Source organism: Nestor notabilis, unplaced genomic scaffold (assembly GCF_000696875.1).
Source record: "Nestor notabilis isolate BGI_N333 unplaced genomic scaffold, ASM69687v1 scaffold855, whole genome shotgun sequence".
In the NCBI taxonomy this organism is placed as follows: Eukaryota; Metazoa; Chordata; class Aves; order Psittaciformes; family Psittacidae; genus Nestor; species Nestor notabilis.
Genome location: NW_009927631.1, coordinates 7,970 through 34,792, shown reverse-complemented (window position 1 = coordinate 34,792; position 26,823 = coordinate 7,970). Strand labels below are relative to the sequence as shown.

The 26,823-nt window shown below is 36.6% G+C and overlaps 1 protein-coding gene across 1 annotated transcript; it reads left to right on the top strand.

Annotated features, from left to right (window-relative positions):
- The first annotated feature begins 144 nt into the window (after window positions 1-144).
- ITGAV (integrin, alpha V) lies at window positions 145-25,774 on the top strand. Its single transcript, XM_010014122.1, has 26 exons — window positions 145-300; window positions 1,754-1,799; window positions 3,127-3,252; window positions 3,947-3,991; window positions 4,181-4,224; window positions 4,323-4,379; window positions 4,830-4,882; window positions 5,936-6,138; window positions 7,952-8,143; window positions 8,257-8,302; window positions 8,891-8,992; window positions 9,732-9,790; window positions 10,953-11,107; window positions 12,647-12,784; window positions 13,484-13,551; window positions 14,723-14,870; window positions 16,655-16,747; window positions 17,795-17,874; window positions 19,688-19,768; window positions 20,818-20,923; window positions 21,771-21,929; window positions 23,190-23,303; window positions 24,052-24,165; window positions 24,266-24,373; window positions 24,921-25,043; window positions 25,314-25,774. Exons 1-26 carry the CDS (start codon window positions 145-147, stop codon window positions 25,407-25,409), a joined length of 2,712 nt encoding a protein of 903 aa, XP_010012424.1. The 3' UTR covers window positions 25,410-25,774.
- Window positions 25,775-26,823: the final 1,049 nt, after the last annotated feature.

Sequence of the window (26,823 nt, the reverse complement as noted above, 5' to 3'; positions counted from 1 at the left end):
ATATATATATATATGTACATACCAGGCCAGCCCTAAAATTGTTACAGCATTTGTTTGTGAACTGTTGATAAAGCAAAAATATGGATTTAGGAGAAAAAAAAAATTCCAAGGTTCAAGTTCAGGGGTGCAAGGCTGCTTAGGAAGATGCACTGGAAAAGATCCACAGAATCATCTGATCTTGTACTAAAAATATTTATTCTATTTATTTTTCTCTTTTTCCTATCCATCCTGAATGTAGCCACTATCGATGCTGATGGACAGGGATTTTGTCAAGGTGGATTCAGTATTGACTTTACAAAGGTATGTGGGTTTTTTTTCCTCAATTCCTCCTACAAGTCAGCAAACAGTTGCAAGTTAACAACCACATACAAGCACAGCTATGACAAAACTAAATGTGAACTACCATTCCTGGGGGAAAGAATCAAAACCAAACTCATTCTTGTAAATAAACAAAAGAATTTCAACCCACTCAGATATTATAAACTGGTTTTTCCCTTCATCTTCACAGCAGCACACTTCCATTTCTTGTAGAAAACATATCCTGAACAAATTATCCACTTTAGCTTCATGCTATAAACCTTTGTTGCATCTAGTCCTCAAGTGAAATAATCTGTAATAGTCAGGCTTTTGAGACACTTACTTTGAAGGGATTGGTGCATAGCTAGTGTTACTTCCTGAGAAAGGATAACTTATTGCTAAAGAGAACTAGTAAACAATGTTCTTGTGAATTTTATTTTGTTTTTCTTATCAGGGAGCAGAAATAGCTTTTTTTTTTTTTTTGTGCTGTCTTAGTTTATTTTACTTTTCTCCTTGCCTTCCATAGATATTTTATTTTTTCTTTTAAATTCACAATTACTTTTTAAAACTGTGCACAAATCTGAGAACTAACTGTAGTTTTTTATATGGTACAGCTAAATTGTTTAGCGTAGCCTGGACATGTTAAGACCACGCAAGTCCTGTTTGTGATGTGGAAATTTTTTGGGTTTTTCCCACCTTATAATGTCTTATTGTGTTATATCTTTTCACTATTTGCCCAAGGACACTCTTGTTTTCCTCCAGAGGAGAGTTTGCAAAGTGCAGTATAGGATTGTGTTTATTTTGCACGCATCCCTCAGGTTTACTGTGCAGACTTCAGCCCCAGTTAAGACCAACCTTGGGCTATAATCCAAAACCCCAGCTGAATGGGCAAGCCTGGCTATAAGGTATCTCCAAATCTCTGACCTAGATTTTTTTAGTGGTAAATATGGGAGGTTTTAAGATTAAAACCTGAATAAGTGGCTTAATTGTGCAGCAAAGGTTATGGCCCACTTCAGTATTTGAAGAATTCCCAGCACTGGGATAGCTAATCTGGTTGAAGTTTCATGAAATGGTTTGTGGACTGCCATTGTATCAAGGAATATGGAGTGAGAGAAATTATATTACAGCTTTTCTGAATTAAACTTTTCTAAAGATATGCTACAGAATGTGGCAGGGGCAGAAGATGAAATTAGGTTTATATGCTAACCTAAAACATGTTGTTGTTATTATCATGTAGCATTCCTATAATTTTCTCCTAATTGTATTTCTCTTGTCTTAGATATATGAGGGGGGAAGGGTCTATTGCAATAAAAGCAGAATTCTGCCTAGAATTTTAAATGGGTGAAATAGAGAAGCAAGTCACTGAAGGAATATTGTTTTTTTTTATCTCAGTGTTTTACATTACGTCTTTATGGTTCATGTGTGTTTTCTTTTTCTTTCTCCCTGCCCCTCCAAGGGAGACAGAGTGCTACTTGGAGGACCTGGAAGTTTTTACTGGCAAGGTGAGATACATCATTTAAGTCAAAGAAGTTGACTATTTGATTTTTCTCTTTACTCTCTTGGTCATTTGTGTCCTCACTCCTCCAACCACTGTCAAAGTCTTCATCAGTAAGAGAACTAACAGAAATAATTCTTCGTCCTTCAAAATACTTCTGAATAATCAAGGCAACCACAGGTTAAAACTGAAGTAAGAATTGTATGGATGTGTCATTTGTCTTTAAAATAACTCTATGATCGTTTTAAAGGTATTTTCCCAGAAATCTGAAATTTGTTTCCACCAGCAGCCTAAGTTTCCTCTAGGATATTTTGCTTTTTTTCAAAATCTACATGTTTTGTAATTTTTGACACATGCATGAAGTGTGTATTTTCAAATAGAAATGTACGCTTCAAAGAGAATTATCATTATTTTCTTTGACAGCAAAGATGTATTGCATTTGTTCATATTGATCTATTCATGCCATGGTGCAAATTTTGCCTCTGCCTGCACTGTTACACAGAACATTACCTATATATTTTGCTAATGTGGGCTTCAGTCAGTATTTGCAGGATCATTCCATGTTTTGCTATAGCTTTTTGTTCAAAAGATGATGCTGCTACTATTAGGACATAGCTGCCAAACTCTGCTGCCTGTTTTATTTTAATGCAAATACTAAGTTTATAAAAGATTTTCTGTATCACGCCAGCCTACATGTAGAAACAGCAGCACAGGAAGCTTGTTTCCGGTGCTACATTTTGAATTCTGAACAAAATGGAACATCCTGAGATGCTAGAGGGGTAGTTTCCCTATACTTCATACACATATGAATATGTATGTGAAGTAGGTTCTCTTCTGAAAACTTTTCATGATTCAAGATTTAATTTGAACTCAAAGAAAAGAACGTGATGAAATCACCACCTAGATGCTGGTGAAGTGAGAACAGAAGGCAATAATTCACTATGCTCATCTCATTAGCTTCTTGACTGCTGTATTAAGCTCTCATGTTACGGTATTTAGACAAGGAGCAACAACTCAGGTCTGTGGTTCCATAAGCATATGCTTACTGTTACCTAACTGGGCAGACTCATTTAAGTCCTGGCTTTCATGCAGCTTCTGTTTTCAGTGAAAACTTTGTGTGCTTCTGGTTACATCTGTGCATAAATTTTGCTGAAGTTGGATCCAAATTTTCATTTATATCCTTTCTAGTACTTCTGCTGTTGCTTATTTTCTGGTCAGTATTGGGGAAAAGTTGTTTCTTTAGAAGCAAGCAATCTGTAAATGAGTTCTGTTGCTTACTGAATGAATGCACACACATTTTATTTGTCATTTTAAACTGTTTTCTTTCTCTTTAGGCCAGCTGATTTCTGATCGAGTAACAGAGATTGTGGCTAAATATGACTCCAAAGTCTACAGTACAAAATATGATGAACAGTTAGCAACCAGACCTGCCAGTGCTGCTTTTGATGACAGCTACTTGGGTGCGTAGTTTGAAAAGGAAGAAAACCTAGCTGTACTTGAAAAACTCCCTTGCCCTATTTATATTTAAGTCTAAATCGTACTACCATTAATTCATCATTTGAGAGAGAACTAAAGAGCTACATACCTGAAAATGCAGTAATTTATGCATGATGGAAATAAGGTATCTTGATTCAAAAAACACTTGATGACAAAATAAATGGAAATATTTCCATGATTTTTTTTGTCTCTATGACTCAGGCTGAATATGGGAATGGCTGAAGTATGATTTTTATGTGAGGTGTTATTTTTTATACCTATTTTTTTAGAAAAGCAGCTGTTTCTAAATAATCTACCAAAACAAAATAAAAATAAAATGTTAAAGAATCATGTTTTGGAAGAAAAATAGAGTCCCTTAGAGGAGTGGGAAGTTATCATTTAGCTTCATATATGTCTAACTGGGTTCAGAAAAAAACAAGGATAGACTAAGATCGTTCCCAGGATGATAATTTTAAAATTTTCATCCTCTGATCTCAAATTCATGGATGTTGATGAATTATAGTGTACTTACGTAGCTGTTCATAGTCTAAGCTACTTAAAGGCAATATTTATTCCATTGTGTTTTAAGGTGAAGCATACAGACCTATGAAGAGTGTAAAGAGATGAAAGTTTTAGTGAGGTTTTTAAAATTATTTACTAATTTTGTCTGTTGATCAGGTTATTCGGTGACTGTTGGAGACTTCAATAGTGATGGCATAGAAGGTAAGACCTTTGCATCAGTAAAAAAATCATGTTGTTAGGCTGGGCAGGTCTTTCAAATAAATGGTATAGAACAACTGATGTAGTGCGCAGGAAAATGCATAAAGCGCTAGCAATGAACAACTCTGTTCAAGCAAAGCCGTTGCACTTTGGGACCTGAATGTTATCTGGGTGTCTTGCTTTATGTTTCAGACTTTGTATCAGGAATCCCAAGAGCAGCAAGAACTTTGGGCATGGTAGGAATTTTAAGTTTTAAATTTTTAAATTTAAAACTTTACCAAAAAGAACCCCCAAAATAATTGCATTGCTGAAATGTGTATTTCTTCATGTGCAGGTGTCTATTTATAATGGGAAAAACATGTCTTCCATGTACAACTTCACTGGAGAGCAGGTATGTAGCTTTGAGTGTAGTGGGTGACGGGGAGGCTATTCCTATGGAAAGATGACACGTTGGGACAGTATTTAGGGTACTAGAACATAAAATATTTTGTATATTATTAGCTTATTTGCCAAATAAAAAAAAAAGTCTGTAAGAATCCTAAAAGTACGTGTTCTGTAAGTTCCTATTTTGTAGTACTACTTAGAAAAACAATCTTATTTAAATGAAGGAAATGCTGCCTATTTTAAGAATTAGGAAGGACTGGATCATGAAATGGAGAATGGGGAAGGTAACTCATCAGTTCACTTTCTAACAGAGTAAGGAAGAGAAAGGAAAATAAAGACAAAAATTGTGGTACATATCATTATCTCACTAGCATCTTTTCTATAGAACTTTATGTAAACTTGTTTGTGTGTTTATATCAGTAAAACTCACAAGTTTGGTTTAAATTTTGTTTTCCAGATGGCTGCTTATTTTGGGTATTCAGTTGCTGCCACAGATATCAATGGGGACAAGTAAGTGCCCTCTTCTCCCAGCTGCCACCCAACTTGTTTTTGGAAAGGGAAAAAAAAAGCTTTTATTAAAGTCTTTCCTCCAATATAGATTTCTGTCTTCATTACTGACTAAACACGTATCTGTGCAACACACTTTCTTGCTAGCACTCAACTGAACATAAGCCAGCAGTGTGTGCTCACAGTCTAGAAAGCCAATTGTGTGCTGGGCTGCATCGAAAGAAGTGTGACCAGCAGGTCAAAGGAGGTGATCTGCTCTTGTGAGAACTCACTTGGAGTACTGTGTGCAGTTCTGGTGTTCTCCTCAACCTAAGAAGGACATGGAGCTGTCAGAACAAGTCCCGTGGAGGCCACAAGGATGATAAGGGTGCTTAAGCACCTCTCTTATGAAGACAGGCTGAGAAAGTTGGGTCTGTTCAGCCTGGAGAAGAGAAGCTGCATGGAAACCTTGGAGCAGCCTTCCAATGTCTGAAGGGGGCCTACAGGGATGCCTGAGAGGGACTCTTCATCAGGGACTGTAGCAACAGGACAAGGGGTAATGGGTTTAAAATTAAACAGGGGACGTTCAGATTAGATAAGCTTTTTACTGTGAGGGCAGTGAGGCACTGGAACAGGTTGCCCAAAGACGTGGTAAATGTTCCATGCCTGTCAGTGTTCAAGTCCAGGTTGCACGGTGCCTTGGGTGACATGATCTAGGGTGAGGTGTCCCTGCCCATGCAGGGGGCTTGGAATTAGATGATCCTTGCCTTTGGGGTCCTTTCCAACCCAAACCGTTCTATGATTCTTAAACATTTTCTTTAACAGTTGTAGATTTTTTTTTTTGTATTTATTTACACAAATACATATGTGTATTCACATGCTTTAGATGCATTAAATTCTAGTATATTTGTGCTTACTTAGTCAATAAATATTTGCCCTCAGTTACAATTTAAAGATAGGTAACTTTCATCTTATTATTGACTTCAGTGCTGAGTCAGTCCTTCTAACGGTTGCTGAAGAGAAGGAAGCTGAATTTTCATGTTATTACTGAAGAAACTTACCTTTTTTTTGTTCCAGTTACACAGATTTGTTAATTGGAGCCCCTCTTTTTATGGATCGAAGTTCTGATGGGAAACTTCAAGAGGTCGGCCAAGTTTCCATTTGCCTTCAACGAGCCTTTGGAGGGTTTCAGATCACAAAGCTGAATGGTTTTGAGATATTTGCAAGATTCAGCAGTTCTATTGCACCTCTAGGGGATCTAGATCAGGATGGCTTCAATGGTAGGACATCATTTATCGATCAGTATTTTCCATTCAAAGATGCAATCTAGACAGCACACTGAATGTGGATTCTGCACGCAAACATTAGGCATTCTTAATCATGACTGAATGTTGGACAATAAGGTCTAGACTCTTTTCGATGCTTGTATGCTACTCCCAAGAATGCTAACAGGACTTACATGTACGCATCGAGCAGAGACTATACCATTTAAACAACATGGATTCTTTTAGCTGTTACACTGATCAGTTTATTACTTTCTAGGTGATAAGTACAGTAGAAACTTCAGTGAAATATCTGATTCTCCACTGTGACTTGTTAGGACATCTCCAATATAATTTTCCTGTTTCCATTGCTTAAAGCCGATTTTCCTCTTCAGGTGACTGAAAAGAAGGTTTTTGTTCAGAGATCTAGTTAAAAATTATCTGATAGAAGAGATTTTCCTGAGAAAAGTCTAGACAATCATGTAGTTTGGAGACAGAAACTTCCAGGAATACTAGGGAGAACTTTGTTATGCAAGTCATACTCCAGTGTTGCTGAAAGAGTGGTAGGAATTTGGGTTCTGCAAGAAAATGCTCATATTTGGTTTTCCATTCTGCTTGTAAGCTAAGTATTTTCTGAAAGATCAAAATTTATAATAGGCTAATATTTCAAATTCCCAGGCAGGTCAAATTTATTTTTTAAATGAAATCATAAAATCATAGTATTACAGGATAGTTTGGGTTGGAACTTTAGTTGCTAAAATTATACAGTTAGTATGAACATGCAATATCACTGCAACTATTTACAGAAGACATTGGAAAGATTATAGCTGATAGCCAGAAATGTGGTCACTTGAGATTATCCAAAAAATGTTTTGATTCCATCACGCTTCAATCTGAAATACACTATAGGTGAGAAAATCATAGCAAAATTTGTCTCTTTTTTATTAATTTGCTATTATTTAGTCTATTTTTTTAAGTCTTATTTTTTCCTGCTCTGTTTCATTTTGGGAGTGTTAATTAAAATGCTTTCCATCACAGTATGGTGCAAGATTGGAATTTTTACTGTTTTCATAAAGTTTGTAAAGATGAGTCAAAAATACTAAACGGTAAACTTTTGAGTCCTTGTTCTTTTCATGAAATTTTCTCAAATTTGCAGAAAAAGTAACATGTAACATAATGTATATTGTTTCATGTTTAGTCTTTGAACCAACTGTGAAAATGTTTAATTTGGATCTTGTACACTTGTAAAGCTGTCCTTACAGACATTACATGTCCAATTAGCATTTTGTTTTACTCTTTATTAGTCATTGATAATGAGTACTCCCAAATTTATTAAGCTTTAACAGATAGCATAATGACACTAACTGAAAGTTGTCCATAAAACACATTGCCAAGCCATGATCAAGATAGACTGGAATTTGGTATTTACTGTTGTTATAGGCTGATTCAGATTTTCCAGAATTATTAGAAGTGTCACACCCTGTGGAGTAACCTCTGTATGTTAATGAAATGGGCTGATAGTCCCTCTTAGTTTTGTGATTTGATGTCAGCAATGACTAATTCTGGGTGTTTAATATTCCCCAGCACATCTCAAATCTGTAGGATTTGGCTGTCAGTTACTGGAGTGTAGAAGTGTTTGTAGAACTATTCCTTGCCCTTCTCCTCTCCCTCCCTAAGTCTGTGATATATGATCTTGTTAAACATTTATTTTCTCTCTACTGACACACAGTGAAACTGTAATATCAAAAATTAAGAAATTATTGAAGTAAGCACTAGTACATTCTCCTAGTGTCTGTCTGGAGATGTTGATGATTGTTCTTTTGGTTTACAGATATTGCAGTTGCTGCACCATATGGTGGAGAGGACAAGAGAGGACTTGTCTATATCTACAATGGAAGAGCAAATGGTTTGAATGCAGTCCCATCTCAAATTCTTGAAGGGCAGTGGGCTGCTCGCAGTATGCCACCCAGTTTTGGGTACTCGCTGAAAGGAGCTACAGATGTGGACAAAAATGGATACCCAGGTCCTTTGCACTAAACGTCACTTTAGGATAACTTCATAGTAGCCCCACCGTCTCACTGACAGCATATTTGAAAAAACAGATTGTAATGCATAATATTTCTCCCTTCTTCCTAGATTTGATTGTTGGAGCCTTTGGTGTTGACACAGCTGTTTTGTATAGGTAAGTATCCCTTTATGCTTTTACATTACATGCAAGCAAAGCTCAGTGGCACTTTTGAGTTACAAAATAAAGCAGCATCAAGGGGAGTCTGTAATTGTGCCACTCCACATTCCAAGCTGCTGGAGGTCAGAAAAGGTTACACTACTGTTTTCATTGAGTGAATCTACAGTCTGTCTAGTATTTATCTTTCTCAATAATCTATATTTAAGAGATAATACAAATAGGATGTCTTCAAGGCTTTCAAAGTGACAGTTTTCTAGATTCTGACACATTCAGGGTGCTGCTAACAGTTAAACTGCAGTCCTGATGTTCTCATCCATAATTGCTCATTTTGGGAAAATAATTTGTGTGTGCTAGAAAGGGATAGAACTTCCTCTTAACACAATTGCCTGTGTTCTGCCTCTGATAGTAATGAAGGGACATGGAAAAGCTTCCTGCTTTTCCCTAATCTACTCAATGATTATTTGTTATTCTTGCAGTTTTACTAAATATTGTCTTAAGTGTGCATATGCATATTTCACAATTTGATGGGCAAGGTATTGTCTACTATGGTGTTGAATGCTGTTCAAGAGGATGTTTTCTTTGCAGGGCTAGACCAGTTATTCGTGTAAATGCTGCCCTGGAAGTTAATCCAACCATTCTAAACCCAGAGAACAAAACCTGTTCACTATCAGATGAAAAGGTTTCTTGGTAAGCAGGATATATTTGTTTTCCTTTGTGGAGAGGGATGTTTTTGGTGTTTATTTTCATAAGCTTTCAATTTTGAAAGGATTCAGGAAATCTAGTTAGCTAATTAAAAAGGGCTATCAAATATAGGTATTTCTGAAAGAACAGACAACAAATACAAAATAAGAACTTTGACAACAGTGGAGGGTCCAGCATTCTCAATAGATGCTAGATTGAATCCCAAGTTACATCCCACCTGCAGAGATTGCCAGTTGTCTGTGTTGAGTAGACTAAGATCTTCCCAAGATGGTAATGGATTGCTCAGCTTTTGTAGTGTTTTTACCCATTAACTTACTTTTTAGATGAGCTCATGGAAAACATATTTGGGAAAATGATCTGCTCTGCAAACTGGTTTTGGTTCTTGTTCCTGTACTCTTCCTTTCTAGTGCTAACTTCCTTTTTAACTTGGTATTCCAGTTCCTTCTAGCTTTCAAAAAAATAAATGAGCCACATTTGATTTCAGGAATAAACACTCTGCTTCACATGCTATTCCTGCATGTATTAAGATTCCAAAGCTTTGCATTGCTTGCATTGCTGTCTACTTACTAATAGGTTATAGTTTCTTCCCCACTAGTAGAAAATAGTTTTTTGGAGTGAGCTAGAGTCTCAGAATACCTTTGAACTGAGAAAAATAGTAAAGAATTTTAGAAGAAAATGAGACAAAAAGTGTGTGAAATTAATATTTTCTTTTCCTCCAAAACAGCTTCAAAGTAAAGTTCTGCTTAAAAGCAGATGGCAAAGGAAAGCTCCCTAATTCACTCAGTAAGTTCTGCTAATTTAAAAACTTCTAAAGTCTTTTTATATATTGTTTGCAGATATGAGCACTGGTCGCTGTTCTTCATTATTGTTGCCTACCCTTTACAGCACTGTACTACCAGTCTGGTAACCATGTACATCTATATATGTCTTCAGCAGGTCTTTTGCTAAAGTTGTGTTGAAGTCAGTGGGATTTTAGCATACCTGAGACTTCAGACTTATGTTTGACCACTTGGTGGAACTAGTCTTGGAAAATCCTTTGTATTACAGAATTGAGATCACCTCTCGTTGAGGGGAGTTTTAGAAAAGAATATTCAAATATGTACATTGTTAGGCCTGAAAAATATGGACAAGCAACAAGGGACTTCTCATAATTCTTTTGAAATCATAACCTTATGATTGATACCATTAATTTTTTTATCAGGTTTTCTGGATCAGACTCAGGAAAAGTATGTTTTAAACAGGTTTTTAAGTTACCTTTAAGAGATTTTGTAGTGTGGCAGACAGCCTGCTACAATCAGGTTTCATCTACTGATTCTAGAATCGTTTCCTTATTTTCTGTATGGCATGTATAGAGGTGTTATGATCTGGGAAGATTCATACAAATGGCTGTTACATATTTTAAATTTCATTATCTATATTAAATATTCAAAGTAATTAGATTAGCAATACAGTTACATGCTGTAATGTGTTACATTCAAGATTGCCTTATTTTTTTTGGGGGGGGGGGTGGTGGAATTTAACTTGTTCATCAGTCCTATAGCAATTAAAAATGTATCAGTGCTCTTCCTAGAATCATAGAATGGCTTGGGTTGGAAAGGACCTTAAGATCATCTAGTTCCAACCCCCTGCCATGGGCAGGGATGCCTCACCCTAGACCAGGTCAGCCAAGGCTCTGCCTAACCTGACCTTGAATGTTTCCTGTATGTTTCCAGTGTTTAAGGAAAAAGCAGAGACCAATTTAGGACAACAACCATGCCTATTGGTTACTGTTTTGAGAACTAATGTAGAAACAGATTCTTATCTTGAAGGAAGGGGAAGATTTAAAATTTCCAAGTACTAGGTTTTATTGTAGTTGAAATCAGCATTCAGCTCCATTTCTGATGAGAATCTGTAGTGTTTTTAATTGAATGAACTATCCCTAACATAACTGCTTTGGATTGGACAGATTTCCAAGTGGAGCTGCTGTTGGATAAACTTAAGCAGAAAGGAGCTATAAGGAGAGCTCTCTTTCTCCACAGTAAACAGCCTAGCCACTCTAAGAATATGACTATTACCAAGGGGGGCAAAATGAATTGTGAAGAACTCGATGCCTTTTTGAGGGTAAGCAGCCATTTATGTTTTAGGAAAATAATTTTTGGTGCATTGTCAATTACAGATTCCTTGTGTTAGATGTTTAGAAAAACAAAAAGAAAAAAGAAATGCTAGAGAAACTTCGTGCCCCACATAGACCTAAAACTACTAAAGCCATATGTCTGTCATGAGTTATCACTTCGGTCAGAGTATGAATGATGGGTACTTATGGTGGCTAAGGTTTGGTCACTAAATGGATTGGAAATTCAATTCTGAGCTTTATTATGGACTTCCTGGACAAGTCATCTGGGCACAAAATTATAATTTGAAGGAATGTGAAAGTCAGCAAGCAGAGGTTGTTCTTCCACTTTGGAGGTAAAATGTAAAGAAAAATATGGATCTGCATCTAAAAGGTAAAGATCAGCAAGTAACGGAGGGGACAGAGAAGGCTGAAATAGGAAGCTTATTTTTTCTCAGTCTGTTTTAGTTCCCACGAACGTGGACAGATGCTAACACAATTAAAAAGTGTAACCCAGTAGAAGAAGCACTGGCTGAAATAGCTACATTTTCAGATGTCTTTGCTATGAACATGCAGCTTAGATTTATCTGAGTGCTTATAAATTAAACAAACAATCCTTTCTTAAAAAAAAATAAAAAATAAAACCCAAAACAAATCCGCAAAACTAATAAAAATACTAGTAATCATTAAGGATTCATGGAGGAGAGATAATACCTTTCCTTGGCTGGCCTTGTGAGTGGGGTATACATGGAAATACATATCCGAGATCATTAGTAAAGCTTTAACACTTTTCCACCTGACATTCTCATAAAGAAAGTAATGACCCATGACCTTTATGAAATTACGTTACATTGGAAGCAGAACCATTTGAAAATTATTATCAACAGGTTTCTGCCCATAGAAGATAGCTTCTGAAGTAAGATCCTGCAATGAGCTCTTTTAGAGTCAGTAATTTTCATTCTTCTCATTTTTGAAAATAATGAAGCAGAGTTTATAGTGATAAAAATCTGTGACTTACATAAAGCAAAGAGACAGTTTGTAAGATTACTGAAAGGCAGGATCAATATCTGATAAACAATGATTTGAAATGAACAATATGGAAGTCAGCAACTCAAAGTGTAAAGTAATAATTTTAGGAGGGGAAAAATCACACGTCCACAGGTGAATACCTGTGAGGGATCTTGAAAGCATAGTGAATTTTTCTGACAGGGAAGAGTGAGATTGTATAGCCCTTTAGGCTCCTCACTGTTACAGTTCTATGACTTAATACTTCTGTATGCTCCAGTTTTGCATTTGTAAAACAGGCATGCTACTGCTAAAACTGTCCATCTTCAAAGTTGGCACTGCAGATTTTCTAGTGTGGAAAGAGCTCAGAAGTTTTAGTGTTGTTTTGGCTTCCTCATTCCTATTATAATATGAACAATAAATAAAAATACTGCTCAGAATTTGTTCTCAGGATGACTGTTTGTTACGTATAGAGACTTCTGAAGGATATTTTTTGTTATTTTCTTCACAAGTTCTAATTGTAATTCAAATTTTGGTTTCATCAGGATGAATCTGAATTTAGAGACAAACTAACTCCCATTACTATCTTTATGGAATATCGTCTGGATTACAGAACAGCTGCAGATGCAACAGGATTACACCCTATCCTCAACCAGTTCACTCCTGCTAATATGAGCAGACAGGTATACTTCTTACACAATGTGTGATGACAGAACGCAGAACATATTTTCAGCCTTCAAGACTCAAGTTCATTCTAGAACTTCTGAAAAATTAAGACACCAAAATATACATGTAGGCTTTAGTCTTTGAATTATGGAAACATTGATGGTTATTGTATGTTTGTCTGTTTGTCTTCTCTTTTCTTCCTTCTCTGTCAAGTTTCTTTTTTTTTTTTTTACTTCCTTTTCATGCATATAATGAACAGTTCTCTGGAGAAGAGCAGATAGAGTGTTATTAAAGTTGTCAGTCTTGAAGGATTGGAGTATTTCGTCCAGTGCTCCTGCTATGCTGCTATATGTATATTATGTTTATCCGTATAATTCTAAGGTAATAAGCATAGTTTTTCTATTTCTGTCCATTATACAGACTTTTGCACTTGTTTGTAAAGAGGATAGTGGGTATGCAACTCAAATGAACAGATTATTCAGAGGAAACACAATTAATATCTGTAGACATCAGTCCTACAGTTGCAGTGTGTCAGGATGAGGCACAATACCCCCATATATAAAAACTCATTTGTTCTCTTCTGAGACTGAGTTGAAGATCTCTCATAACCAGCTATTTAGAAAATTTTTATTTGGTGGTGAAACAGCATTATTGAAAATATATGTTGGAACAGATGCAGGAATTCTTACAACAATATGTATTTGATTTTTGCATAGGCACATATTCTGCTGGATTGTGGTGATGATAATGTCTGCAGACCAAAACTGGAGGTTTCAGTAGAAAGGTAAATACATGAGAAAAATACTACATGGAAAAATAACTTCCCTACTTCAATTATAAACTTCAAGAGCTTTTAATACTTCTGTTAAAATGTGTTGAAATAAGTAGGACTCCTTAGTGTATACTATCTAAACTCATACTTATTTGTTTTAAAGAAAACCCATTTTCTGCTTTGTAACCTAAAGTTTTTAGCACGTAATACAGCGAGAGCACATACCCCCACCCTATCCCCCATTGTAAGTACACAGTATTTATTTGTATGTTTGCTAAGCTGGACATGCATGGCAAGCAAAAATCAGTATTAGCTTCAATTGTACCATTGTTCTGTCATATAACACTAGACAGACACATGAAGATGTGAACAGGCATGATTTTATCCAGCAAGGGGCAGACTAGAGCTGTGTTGTTACATCTATGAAAAAAATTGTGGGTAATATCTTTTATTAAACCTGGAAAAAAGGAACAAGTGTCAACTTGTAATTCTTTCGTAAGTCTGAGCTTTTTGTTCTTTGTATGCCCAAAAGCCATTCTAGGTGTATTATCTCTACTCAATAACGTTATCTGTTGGGGTTTTTCATGCCCTTAGTGCAGAGCTATAGCATGCGCACATGTATGTAGTTAGTACAGTTCACAAATATGCTAATTCATGCAAATGCTTCAGAAACATTTTGTATCAGTGCAGATACTGTTAGGTTTCCTTGTAGTTGGTGAAATTAAAATACATTGGACAGATACCCTTTTTGTGTCTGGAACAAATGTATTACCAGAGGTCCTGGGTGTATTCTGTTGTTGAGCCTTCCATCAAAACGTTATAAACTTTCTATCTTTGCTAAGTAGGCATGTAATTCAAAATGTATACAGTGATTTAGCTGTTCATAATTGTTTGTTCCTTGTTAAAAAAAGGTGTTGGTGGTTTTGTGGTTTACTGTAAATTTTGTAGAACAGATTTCTAAAAGCCAGCATGTAATGTTTGCTCCATTTCTGTGATTATAGATACAGGGTTTTTTAAAAAATGTGTAGAGCTCTCTTGATACTCCTGAAGCATAGGTGCTGCCTCTACATTTCTCTAATGTCTTGTGCAATTTCAGAATGTCTCTTGTTTCTCTAAGTTCAACCAGTTCAATACAGTTGAAAACCTGAATGCAAAGCTCATTTTTGCATTTGTTGTTTTGTAGTGATCAGAAGCAGATCTATATTGGTGATGACAATCCCTTGACGCTAATTGTCAGTGCTCAGAATCTAGGAGAAGGAGCCTATGAAGCAGAACTCTTTGTCATCGTTCCACCCCAAGCAGATTTCATCGGTGTTGTTCGTAACAACGAGGTAAAATTCCAACTATCTTTCTTCTTTGAGTAGTCAGATTTCAGGTGCTGCTATGGAAGTTTTTGGGAGAGGGTTCATTAGTAGTGTTTTTTATGCTTTGATCCTAAAGTAAAGCACTGAAAAAATGATAAGGCTCTTCCAAGCCTCAAGGCCATATAATACCTGGTTGGATGGTTTCAATTTGAGAGCCACTGCCAAGAACAAAGGAGAATCATCTGTGTGTTGGAGCTTGACACACAGAGTTTATCTGCTACAAGACTTTATTTGAACTGTACCCTTATTTAAATTTAGATTTAGCATCTCCTGCTAGGTGTAAACAGCTGGACACCTGCGAGGCAAAAAGTGATACTGGGTATCACTATTCTCCTTATCTAAGTATGTAGAAAGTTTTGCGTGTCAGTTATCCTAACTACACAGAATATTAAAATGTGTTTCCTGATTTTCCCTTGTATTAGAAAATGTCTGTATAACTTCTCTTTTACTGAATACATGTAGGTGTAGTCCAAATTTTGGTTTAGCCCATTATAGCTAATATATTGTGTAGTAATAGTAATATATTTTCATTTTTTCTTCATCATTTTCTTCTTCATTATTTGGTTTAATCTATGACAAATAAATGTATCTGTAAAGTCACGGAATCTTAAGGGGAAAACTGTTGTTGCCCTACATCAAAGGTTTCCAACTTGGATATACAACCACATCCTTCATACATGTTGGACCATGCCTTGCTTTGGTTCTCCAGTTTGCCTCTGCTATTCTAAGTGCTTTGTGATGTGGCTTTGTCCAAAATCTGATACCTCCTCTAACACGTCTTTTTGAGTAAGCTAGTAAGAATTCATGTTATTTTGCATTTGAATCTTTATTTTCTTATGGAGAGTTTGCACAATTGCCAGAGTTTCCTCACATAGGTTTTAAAGAATCACATGGAGAAATGCTTTAGGTCACAAAAATCACCAGTGATACCCAATGTAAGAATATTGAATTTCTCTTTTTTGTGACTTTGGAAAGAGCATCTGTCTCATATCAAAAATATCTGTCTCCATGGAGACTTTCTGTCGTGGTTCAAGCCCAGCCGGCAACGTGAACCCACGCAGCCGCTCGCTCATTCCCCCCCCTCTTCCTTCCTCCCCCCCGCTCCCGGAGGGATGAGAAGGAGAATCGGAGGAATGTAACTCCCACGGGTTGAGATAACAGCACTCCAGTAACTAAGGTATAATACAAACCACTACTGCTACCAATAATAATGATAAGAGGAATAACAAGGGGAGAGGACACAACCGCTCACCACCCGCCGACCGATACCCAGCCCTACCCGAGCAGCGATCTGGGCCTTCCGGGTAACTCCCCCCAGTTTATATACTGGGCATGACGTGCTGTGGTATGGAATACCCCTTTAGCCAGTTTGGGTCAGGTGTCCTGTCTCCGCTTCCTCCCGGCTTCCCCTCCTGCCTGGCAGAGCATAAGACTGAGAAAGTCCTTGGTCAGAGTAAACATGACTGAGCCACAACTAAAAACATCGGTGTGTTATCAGCGTTGTTCCCAGACTGAAAGTCAAAAACACAGCACTGCACCAGCTACTAAGAAGGAGAAAAATGACTGCTATAGCTGAACCCAGGACACTTTCATACTTAAGATTTTATTTAATTTTAGTGCTTGACTGTGTTAGGACTGAGAAATTATATTAAAACTGACACAGCGTATCTAGAACTTTTCTCCAGACTTTCGTCCAGGTCTCCAGCTGTAAAGAATGCCATTCCTTAATACTTTTTTTTGCTGTATTGCAGGCTTTAGCAAGACTGTCTTGTGCATTTAAAACAGAGAATCAAACTCGCATGGTAGTTTGTGACCTGGGAAATCCCATGAAAGCAGGAACTAAGGTAAGGTTTGGTCCAACAGGTGTCTGGTAGATCAAGCAGTACAGTCAGCATTTTTCTTAATCACCATCGTGTCTGGGCAGGATTTTACCCCCAGGAATTTAAAATTAGATGTAGCTGACATTTAGCTGCCCACATGTTTGGCTAGTTCAGTGGTAATTTGTTTTAGCTTTTTGGCTAAATTAAAGGCTGAAAGGATTGTTAATGAGTTATAACTCAAAGTGAGTAGTTCATTGAACAGTGGAATTAATGAACTCTGATGCCTCTTCAGTTTGTCTTTAGATTTATTGGGTATGTATTTTTAATATATAACAAAGAGCTAGCTATTAACACACCTTTATTTTAGTGGAAACCTAATAATACTTCTCTCTTCTGCTTTGTTTCATGGTTTGAGAGAGAGTTGTGTCTAGTTGAGACCTCTGCACATCCACCAAATGTAGCTGGAATTTGAAGAATTAAATAGCTATTAGTGGGACCTAGTAGATACTAAGATGATATGATGCAGTAAGTCTTATTTTCCAAGGAAATAATGTGAAAATCAGGCATGAGTATGAACAGTTTGAAGGTGCTTTTCTTTCAAGAGACATTTTGTATAGATGAATAAATGTTATTCCCAAAGTCTTTCAACGTAGATCAAGCTGAACTATACAGATGTTGAAGCAACTATCATGCACTGACATAGAACAAACTCTGGGAACTGAATTTAGAATCATTAGTGTGCTCTGTTCTTCAGGCTACAGTGCTTTTTGTAACACATAGGGAGGCTCAGTTATGTGTAGAAATGGCTGAAGTAAGGGGGGTGAGCATGATGTAAATCTTACGTTTCTGTTTTTTGGTAGTGATGCATTGGCTGCAATCTAGAGAGGACCGTACGTTTCTAGTCTTCATGAAGTGAACAAGTTTTATTTGCCAGTTCTCTGTGTGTGCTCTCTTATGACTACAAGCCTCAAGCAATTTTGCTGTAGTATATTATTTTGTTGTAGTATTAAGAAGCTTTTATTGTGTATTTTATCATGCTTCCACTAAGCCATGATGATTTTATTTCTAAAGCTATTAGCTGGCCTGCGTTTCAGTGTGCACCAGCAGTCTGAAATGGATACCTCTGTGAAGTTTGATTTGCAAATTCGAAGGTATGGAAATCTAGGAATATGTACCTCACCTGGTAGAAAACGTGCTGCGTAAATACACTGTGAACTAAGTAGTTAGTGTCACTCTGGACTAATTCTCTGGTCTTTGTTTCATACTCGCTTAAAAAATAAACACACCCTTTAGACGAATTTTGTGTTCTAAAATAGAGTAAAAATGTAAGAAAAGACAGTTTTCTGTCTGAATGTAATTTATTTTGTTTACAGCTTTTAGACAGGCCATGGCACAAGTGAAATACTAATAATGAGGAACAAAACCATTTAGAGCTTTTCAAGAAAAACTGTATTTTTCTACCTGCATACCATTGTTATCTGGCACTTGTGCAGTGCCACAGAATGACTGTGCCTTTGGGTTTCTAGCCGTGTTTTAGAATTGATGTTTGAACTCTGAATTCCTTCTGAAGTAAAGCCAGAATTTCAAATCTTACGTATTTTGAGGGTGACAGTTATCAGCCTTTCAGAAAAGGCAATGTATGCAATGATCTGAGCAGAAACAGTGTGCAGTGAACCATTTAAAGTGTTTTACAATAGCCAGCATAAGAGAGTCTAAAAATTAAATAGAACAAAACAGTAGTGTTCCTGTTAATTATAAGATGAGCACAGCACTTTGATATACATAGAGGATATAAATCTGAATTTACACCTCCTGGAGATTATGTAAGATTTGGAGACCTGATCGATAGGAGTATCTTTACCCAATACAGTTTTATGTTGCTTAACGAAGAGTACATATAGACCTGTTTGTTCTCCCCCATGGTGGAAAAAGTTTTTGTTTGTTTGGTGGGGTTTTTTTTATCATTTAAGGGCTGCTTTTTTTTTTCTCCCCCCTCCCTCCCCGTGTATAAATTATTCTCATCCACACTTGGCTACAAGGATTAAATTTAAGTATAAGATAAACTAAGATAAAATTAAGTTTAAACCTGCCATTCTATTCTAATGATACAGTGATCCATACTGATCAAAGGCCATTAAATATATCTTTGCTCTCACATTGCTGTGTGTTCAACCGTTTTCCCCTCTTCTCCATCAGCTAATAGGCTGTGCCAGTGCACATATTAGTATTTACAGATCAGGAAGAAAACACAGTTGCATGTATTTGTCAATTACAGCAGCAGTGAAGAATAGTTAGATGATCTTTCTGAAGGAAATTGTTTGGCTAAATAGACAGAATAATCATATGTGTCCCAGGAGATCAAGATTCTGTTCCCAGCTCCACTTTGAGAGGAATAGGAGTTTTCCCTGTATTTCTTTTTCCCTGTTTACAAACAAAGTCCAAAGAAATTTTATGTATGAATGACTCTACGTGCCTTGGTATCTGTTATCTGTTGGTGTATCTCAAGTGTAGGAATCAGATGTAAACTGGCTTAAACACTGTAAAGAGGGGTAATCGAAAGTCGCCCTAGCATACTTTTCCGTCCTGGGACTAGTTTGAGGCCAGCAAGTCCCTGCGCAAAATACGTGTCATAACAGTGGAACTTAGGGCTCTGCTAGCTATAGATATGGTGTTATCCCACAGCACTAGCATTTGAATTTTCTTACATGTGGCAGGCTAAGGATGGAGTCAGCATGAGCTCTGTGTACTTCATCAACTTCCGCCTGCTGAGTGACCTCCAAACTGTGCTGAGGGTGGGGCTGTCAGGCATTTAAATGAGAATTTGCTGGAATCTGCTCCTTAGTTTTTAGTAATTGTGCTTTCCTACAGTGGCTGAAGAGTCATGGTGTTACATGCAATTGTTTTAACATTTGGGGTTTTAAATACTTATTTAATTTCAGAGATTAACTTTTATTTTCTCTTCAGTTCCAACCTGTATGATAATCTAAGTCCAGTAGCATTCTATCAGGCTGACCTTGCTATTTCAGCAGCTGTTGAAATTAGAGGGTAAGCATTGATACTATTTTAATAAATGTCTCCCTCAAATAAGTTTTATATATTTGCATCTTTATATTTAATTAACTTTCTTTCACATCTGTGTAAGTTTTCAGGAAGCCTTAGGGAATTTATAATGATAAAGAAAGTATGTTTCTCTCCATCCACCCTTTGAATTTTCAGATCTTAAATAATTCTAAATAATTACAAAATTAATTCCAAAAAGGAATGTTGTGCCTTTCTTACCAGAGGGTTTTTTTAGGAGAAGAAATAAAAATTGCCCCTCATTTTTGCAGTTGCACACTTTTCTCAAGGTCACTTTCCTCCTCCATGAACTGACTGGGTTTTCATCCAAAAACCTCTAAAACCTTTTTTAAAATCAAAGTTGAAAATCCTACTGAAGATAAGTTTGCAATGCCCTCAGCTTCTTCAGTCTTAAGCATAATATTAATATTGTAATGACTCCATTACCTCCATTACTGCTGCTTGCCACAGGTCTATACTTCACACCTAAAAGCTCTACAGTCCTTGGACTCTTGCTTAGCCAGTTAACCTCAGAGTCCAGTGTCATAATTTGTTTGAATTTCCACTGCATTCATTACTGTAGTCTACTTTTGTTACCGCCTGAGAGGCGTGGGGATGGCACAACTGAAAAGCATTACTGCTAGCTTCACTGTTCTCACTGCATGCTGAATTATTCTTATCACTGTACTGATAAGTCTCTGCATCATCAATATTTCCATTATCAAAGTATTTCACACTTTGTAGATGACTTGTATGTATCTTAATTCTGTTAATGGTTTACTAGATTTGGTAGGATGAATCCAAAGTTTAGGGCAGGAAAAAAAAAAGTTTCTGAATATAAGGCTTATGTTTTCGTGTAGAGAAGAAAACTGAACATTTAATATAAAAGCCCCTCAATCTCTTCTTTCTGGTTTTATATACAGAGGATGAAAAATTGGAGATTGTATTTTAAGCATGTTAATTTTTTTGAGATTTTCTAGTGAATTACTATCATCATTTATACTTAATAATAATGACTTGTTTGCTCTGATGTTTAGTGTGTCGTCTCCTGATCACATATTCCTTCCTATTGCAAACTGGCAGCCGAAGGAGAATCCAGAAACGGAAGATGATATTGGGCCTCTAGTGCAGCATATCTATGAGGTGTGCAGTTACTATTGATTTCAATTGCACAGTTCTGTGATAAATTAATTCTTTTTGGTGTAGCTTTTCTCTGGAGTAAATTACATTTTTTTTTCTTTATTTTGTTCTTGCATGGAAACAAAGATTTAATTTTTTTAATGCTGGGTCAGTAATTGGTGTCTGCAAGAAGGGTTAGAATGCTTGCAATTACTGTTACAGCTGTAGCCAAATAGAAGAGGCTGATTTTTTTACATCATTACACATCCTTTACTTCCTAGCCCTTTGAAATCTAGATAAAACATTTGAAGTAACTTGAACTCAGAAAATTACTCACACTGTAAATTATTTAGTATCCTCATTGGTATTCCAACTGTTCTGAAACATTATTGTAAAGTCTTTTGCCTTGAAAAAATTAAAGTATTTAAAAGTTCCTTAAAAGAATGATCATAGCCTTAATCTAGATTGTGTCTAGATGTTGTGTGAATAAGAATAGTTAAAAGTTAAAAATTGTTCAAGAATTTAAAAGACCATTTACCTAATGAAATTTAAGGATGTTTGTGTTTGTGCTCAGAGTATCTTGACTGAGACACATACACTAGCTGAGATTTGTGCAATAGACTTCCAAAAAAACCTAATTCCATATGGCTTTTCTTCGAAGTATTTTTTATCAAATACAGAAGTAATTTTAAGTTTTGCCTGTTGGGGGACTGAAGTTTAGCTACCACTTCTAGGTAAAATTGTTGATGCTATTGCCGTAAGTGGCTGGGGTAGGAGTAATGGCAGTATTATTTAAAATAAGAACTACATGCACAAAGAAGGCAGCATTCATTTTTTAATTTATATCTGTTACCTTTATTTTCATAATCAGCTAAGAAACAATGGTCCAAGTGCATTCAGCAAGGTGATGATGACTTTGCAGTGGCCTTACAAATACAAAAACTACACACTGTTGTATATTGTTCAGTATGAAATTGATGGTCCCATGAACTGCACTTCTGATATGGAAATCAATCCATTAAAAATTAAGGTAAGTATGACTTTCCTTTTGAGTGGAATAAAGTATGTTTGTTTATTTTGAAAACACACTCAAAATACCCAAATCCCTGAGAGTATCTTAACACTGTCTGGGTTATGTTTTCATCTGTTGCTGAGGAATGAGACTGTACTGTTTGATAGCACTTCTCAATGTATATAGCAGGTGAAATAAAAGGTAGACAATTGATTGTCAACCCAAAAATAAATTTGTCTTGTGTCGTGGTTCAAGCCCAGCCTGCAACTTGGAACCACGCAACCTTTCGCTCACTCCCCCCCCTCTTCCTTCCTCCCCCGCCTCCTGGAGAGATGGGGAGGAGAATCAGAGGAATGTAACTCCCACGGGTTGAGATAAGAGCAGTCCAGTAGCTAAGGTATAATACAAATCACTACTGCTACCGATAATAATGATAAGAGGAATAACAAGGGGAGAGGATACAACCGCTCACCACCCGCCGACCGATACCCAGCCCTGACCCGAGTAGCGATCTGGGCCTTCCGGGTAACTCCCCCCAGTTTCTATCCTGGGCATGACATGCTGTGGTATGGAATACCCCTTTGGCCAGTTTGGATCAGGTGTCCTGCCTCTGCTTCCTCCTGGCTTCCCCTCCTGCCTGGCAGAGCATGAGACTGAGAAATGTCCTTGGTCAGAGTAAACATTACTTAGCAACAACTAAAAACATCGGTGTTATCAGCATTGTAAATATTTTGGAGTTTATTTTTTGGAAGAAAATGGCACTATTTTTTTTTATTACTAGTTTATTTATCTAGGCCCTCATCCAAATGCCACAGAGGTCAATAGGGGTGTTTTACTTTTTCCGGTTCCTCCTGGACTTGTGTATGTCTGGACATGTGTACACATGCACAGGGGTGTATGGTACATCAGTACCATACTATTGCTATTTTTTCAGAGCTAAAACCAGAAATATTGAGGAAGAATCTTTAACAGACTGCAAAATTGAATTATTTATTGCAGTCTAGGAGTTTTATATACATGAAAAAGTTCTGAGTTGAAGAATAATTAAGATACTCAAGGCTGTGTTAATTCTCAATAGAAGTTTGCATCAGTGATCTGGTAAAGGCAGGAGTAACATTTTAATAACAGCTGTAGGTAAAGTCAGGGTCTGAAGAGTTGCTAGAATAGGAAGAGAGAAACCTGATCAATTATGTATTTTCTTCACCTTAATTTAGGATTCTTCAAGTGTATCTAAATGTAAGAATTATTTATAATTTGGGTTTCCTTCATGTATCCTAGATTTCTGCTTCTAAAGATGATGATAAGAATGAAACACTTAGCAGGGAAGATAATCACAATCATCGTATCAGTCGAAGGGATATAACTGCCACTGAAGGAGACGTGCATACTTTGGTAAGCTCTCAGCATTGATACGTGGAAAATATTTTTAGGGTTTTTTTTAAATGAAGGTGGAGATGAAAGTTCCATGGGATGAGGAATAATTTCAGAAAAATCCATGTTCTCCATTTAAACAGTTAACAGACAAAAAAGTCATATGCTCTTGAGCCATTGGTTGGGTTTTCCCCCAGTATTCATCAGATTTCCTTGGAATAGTCAGCCAGTGAGGCATATGACTATGGTTTTGTGCTGTTACGTTTCCAAGTCCTCAAAAACAAAGGTCAATTTGGGCACTTCATTCAGAATTGGTGACTAATTCACAGACTATATCCAGTATTCCTAACAACTGCACTGTATCGTACTTATACTGGCAAATGTACGTTCACTGTACAGTGCTTTTATCTATAGTATAGATAAAATCACAGTTATAAAATGAAGCCTTATTTTGCTCTGCTTTCTTCTTGAAGTACTCATGGTTTAGCATCAATATTATCTGTACATAGCTAAAGTATATACCTTAAAGCCACTTCCAGCTGTTTCATGTTTAGGATCCAAGTGGCTCACATAACATTTTTCTGAATGCAAACTTATGGGAGACTGTAAGTAATTATTCAGTATTAGGGGTTATTAAATATATTTGATTCGTTTCTGGTGCTTTGCCAGGAAAAGAGGACAATAAATTGTCTGTACAAGTAAGGTAATGCCATTAATGACTTTTCAAATATTTTCCTGTTCATAATATCTTTCCTGTTTTTATATGCAGGGTTGTGGAACTGCTGATTGCTTAAAGATAATCTGTCAAGTTGGCCACCTGGAAAGGGGAAAGATTGCAATATTGTATTTAAAATCACGCCTTTGGACGCAAACTTTCATGAATGTGAGTGACTGTGAATATTCTGCCCCTGCTTCTGAAACATAAAAAGTGATTTTTTTTTTAATATCCACATGTGATACTAATTTTGTATTTTCTTACACAGAAAGAAAATCAGAATCACTCCTATTCTCTCAAATCTTCTGCTTCTTTCAATGTTATAGAGTTTCCTTATAAGAACCTTTCCTTTGAAGATATCCACAATTCTACAGTAGTAAGTCACTTACATCTGGCTTGAGTTACCATACATAATTATTTTGAAATGAATACAAAACCAGTGACAATTGAGTAACTTTTGGTGGCTTGGTATAATGATAATTTTATCAAATATTTGATTCATATATTAATTTCAGTTACACACATACAGTTGAGGGTAAAGCAAAACTTTTTTTCGTAAACCAAGAGTTAACAGTAATTGTAGCTTTAAAGACTTAACTGAAAACGAAAAAGATGATGGTGAACAGTCCTAATGTTCTTGATAATGCCATTGTTGTTAGCAAAATATTTTACTTGAAAATTGTTTTCTACTGTAGTGGCGTTTAGAGCTTGAATAATGGACCTTTAGTATATATATGAAGTACTATGTGAATGAATGTGGAACAAAAAGACCATCTGTGCCCTGGAGGGTTTCATAGAGACAGGAAAAAGAATTAATGCTTAATAAATATTAAATATATTAAGATATATGACACTTAAACTGCATGAATGAAGTTGGCATGTCTCTGCTCTGCAAAGTGTTATTTACTGTGATTTTCTATTAGGTTACTACAAACATTACATGGGGCATTCAACCACAGCCTATGCCTGTGCCAGTGTGGGTTATAATTTTGGCTGTCCTAGCAGGATTATTGCTCTTGGCTGTTCTAGTATTTGTTATGTACAGGGTAAGTACTGTATTTGGGGTTTTGTATTGTTTTCTTTTCCCTACTAGTGATGTGTTACTTCAAATAGTACCAGCAGCTTACAGAAATACCTTGGTCCCCTAAGCAACTGAATCAGTTACATTTCTTTGGAGGCCAAGAAAAGGAAAAAGATAGGGGGGAGGGGTGGGTGGGAAATCAAATATCTAATAAAATCTGATTACAAAAGAGAAAGGTTGTGTGTATGTTTTGAAAAACACAACACAGTATTCTTTATTGTTCTCTGAATCACAGATGGGCTTTTTCAAACGTGTGAGACCACCTCAGGAAGAACAAGAAAGAGAACAACTGCAACCACATGAGAATGGGGAAGGAACATCAGAAGCTTAAGCAGAGTTTTATCTGTAAGACATTCTGAAATTTTTAAATGCCTACATCTTGGTTATGGACATTGCTTTTCCCTCCTAAGGAAAAAACACTCATGACTGCAAAGTTGCTGGTCTCAGAATGTACCAGCATGTACAAAATAAGAGCAATTTATTTAAATCCTCCTTTTTGTATGTATTATGTTTATACATGTGACTAATGCATCTGCACTGATTTTTGTGTGGAAAAAATTCAATAATATGTAGTGCTATGATTTTGCTTATTGGGATGTAGGAGACCATCTTTTTTTATTCACAGACCAACTTTACATGAATTGCTACACAGAGTCTGTGCTTGCTCTTGAAGCCGACAGCTTCCATAGATACTTGCTGGATTACACACATTTAATTTTGATTGATTTTTGTTGGTGTATACTACATTTCATTTCCTAGGTCTTGAAAGGTAGTTGCACAAAAAAATGAACACAGCTTGTTTTACAAAACAGAAGAATATTCTTTGACCCATTAACTCTGCTCACGTTTTTCCTCCTGCTCAAAAAAATATTCAGTGCTTATTCCATTGAGCTTATTCAGTGGAATCGTTCACATCTGCATGCCTGTTCCCCTTCTGGCTTAGTCATCTGTCTTGAGGTTTCCCTTTAGACTTTACAAATAGTGTTCTCCAGGTCCTAGGTCTCTTATTGTAGGGACTGAGCCTACAGAAAAGAAGCGAGTGGTAGAAAGCTGGGGATGATGTATTTTCTATGGGACCTAGGAAAAGATTCAGGGCAAGATCCAAAGACTGCTGTGTACTTCTACAGATCAGGATACAGGTATTCCACAGAATTCTTGGCAGCATGGATTCATTCAGGTACTGCCAGGGACAAGACAGAATCATGGAATCATAGAATAGATGTCGGACTGTGGCTGCCAACAGATGTCTCTTATGAGAAAACTCATAGCCTTTATATTCACAAGTCAAACCTCCACAGGGTTGAAAGTTAAGTCTGTATATTACTCAGGTTGAATTTCAGTTTCTGGCAAAACAATAGAAGGAATACTTTGTGACAGGTTACCTGATGCACTGGTAACCTGTTATTAATTTTCACAGTCTGTGGTTGACCATGTCCAAGTGCCGGATGAAGCGATATGGGGACTGTTTAAATTAGAGTATCTGCCAGCCAAACGTAACTAGATTACATCAGTACTTCTACTACTCTCAGGCCTGCCTTGCCACCTACCCTGAGAGACCAGTGAGCTTGTCAAATGAAGTACAGTGTAGCTGGCAATGCAAGAGGGTTTGTTTGGAAAGAGACTGTTGATTTGGCTTGTTTCATTTTGCTCATTCTGCGTTTCAGTCATAGTATGCTTCATTGCACAAGACATTTCATTATGTCAATACATTTCATTACCAGAAAAGACACTAAATATTTTCTTTC

What these genes read in the sequence shown, in the direction of transcription:
- ITGAV (XM_010014122.1), top strand. Translation starts at nt 145, where the DNA reads ATGCACTGGAAAAGATCCACAGAATCATCTGATCTTGTACTAAAAATA. An exon ending in AAGGAGACGTGCATACTTTG is followed by an intron (nt 23,304 to 24,051) that starts GTAAGCTCTCAG and finishes TTTTATATGCAG; the next exon opens with GGTTGTGGAACTGCTGATTG. An exon ending in TAGTATTTGTTATGTACAGG is followed by an intron (nt 25,044 to 25,313) that starts GTAAGTACTGTA and finishes TCTGAATCACAG; the next exon opens with ATGGGCTTTTTCAAACGTGT.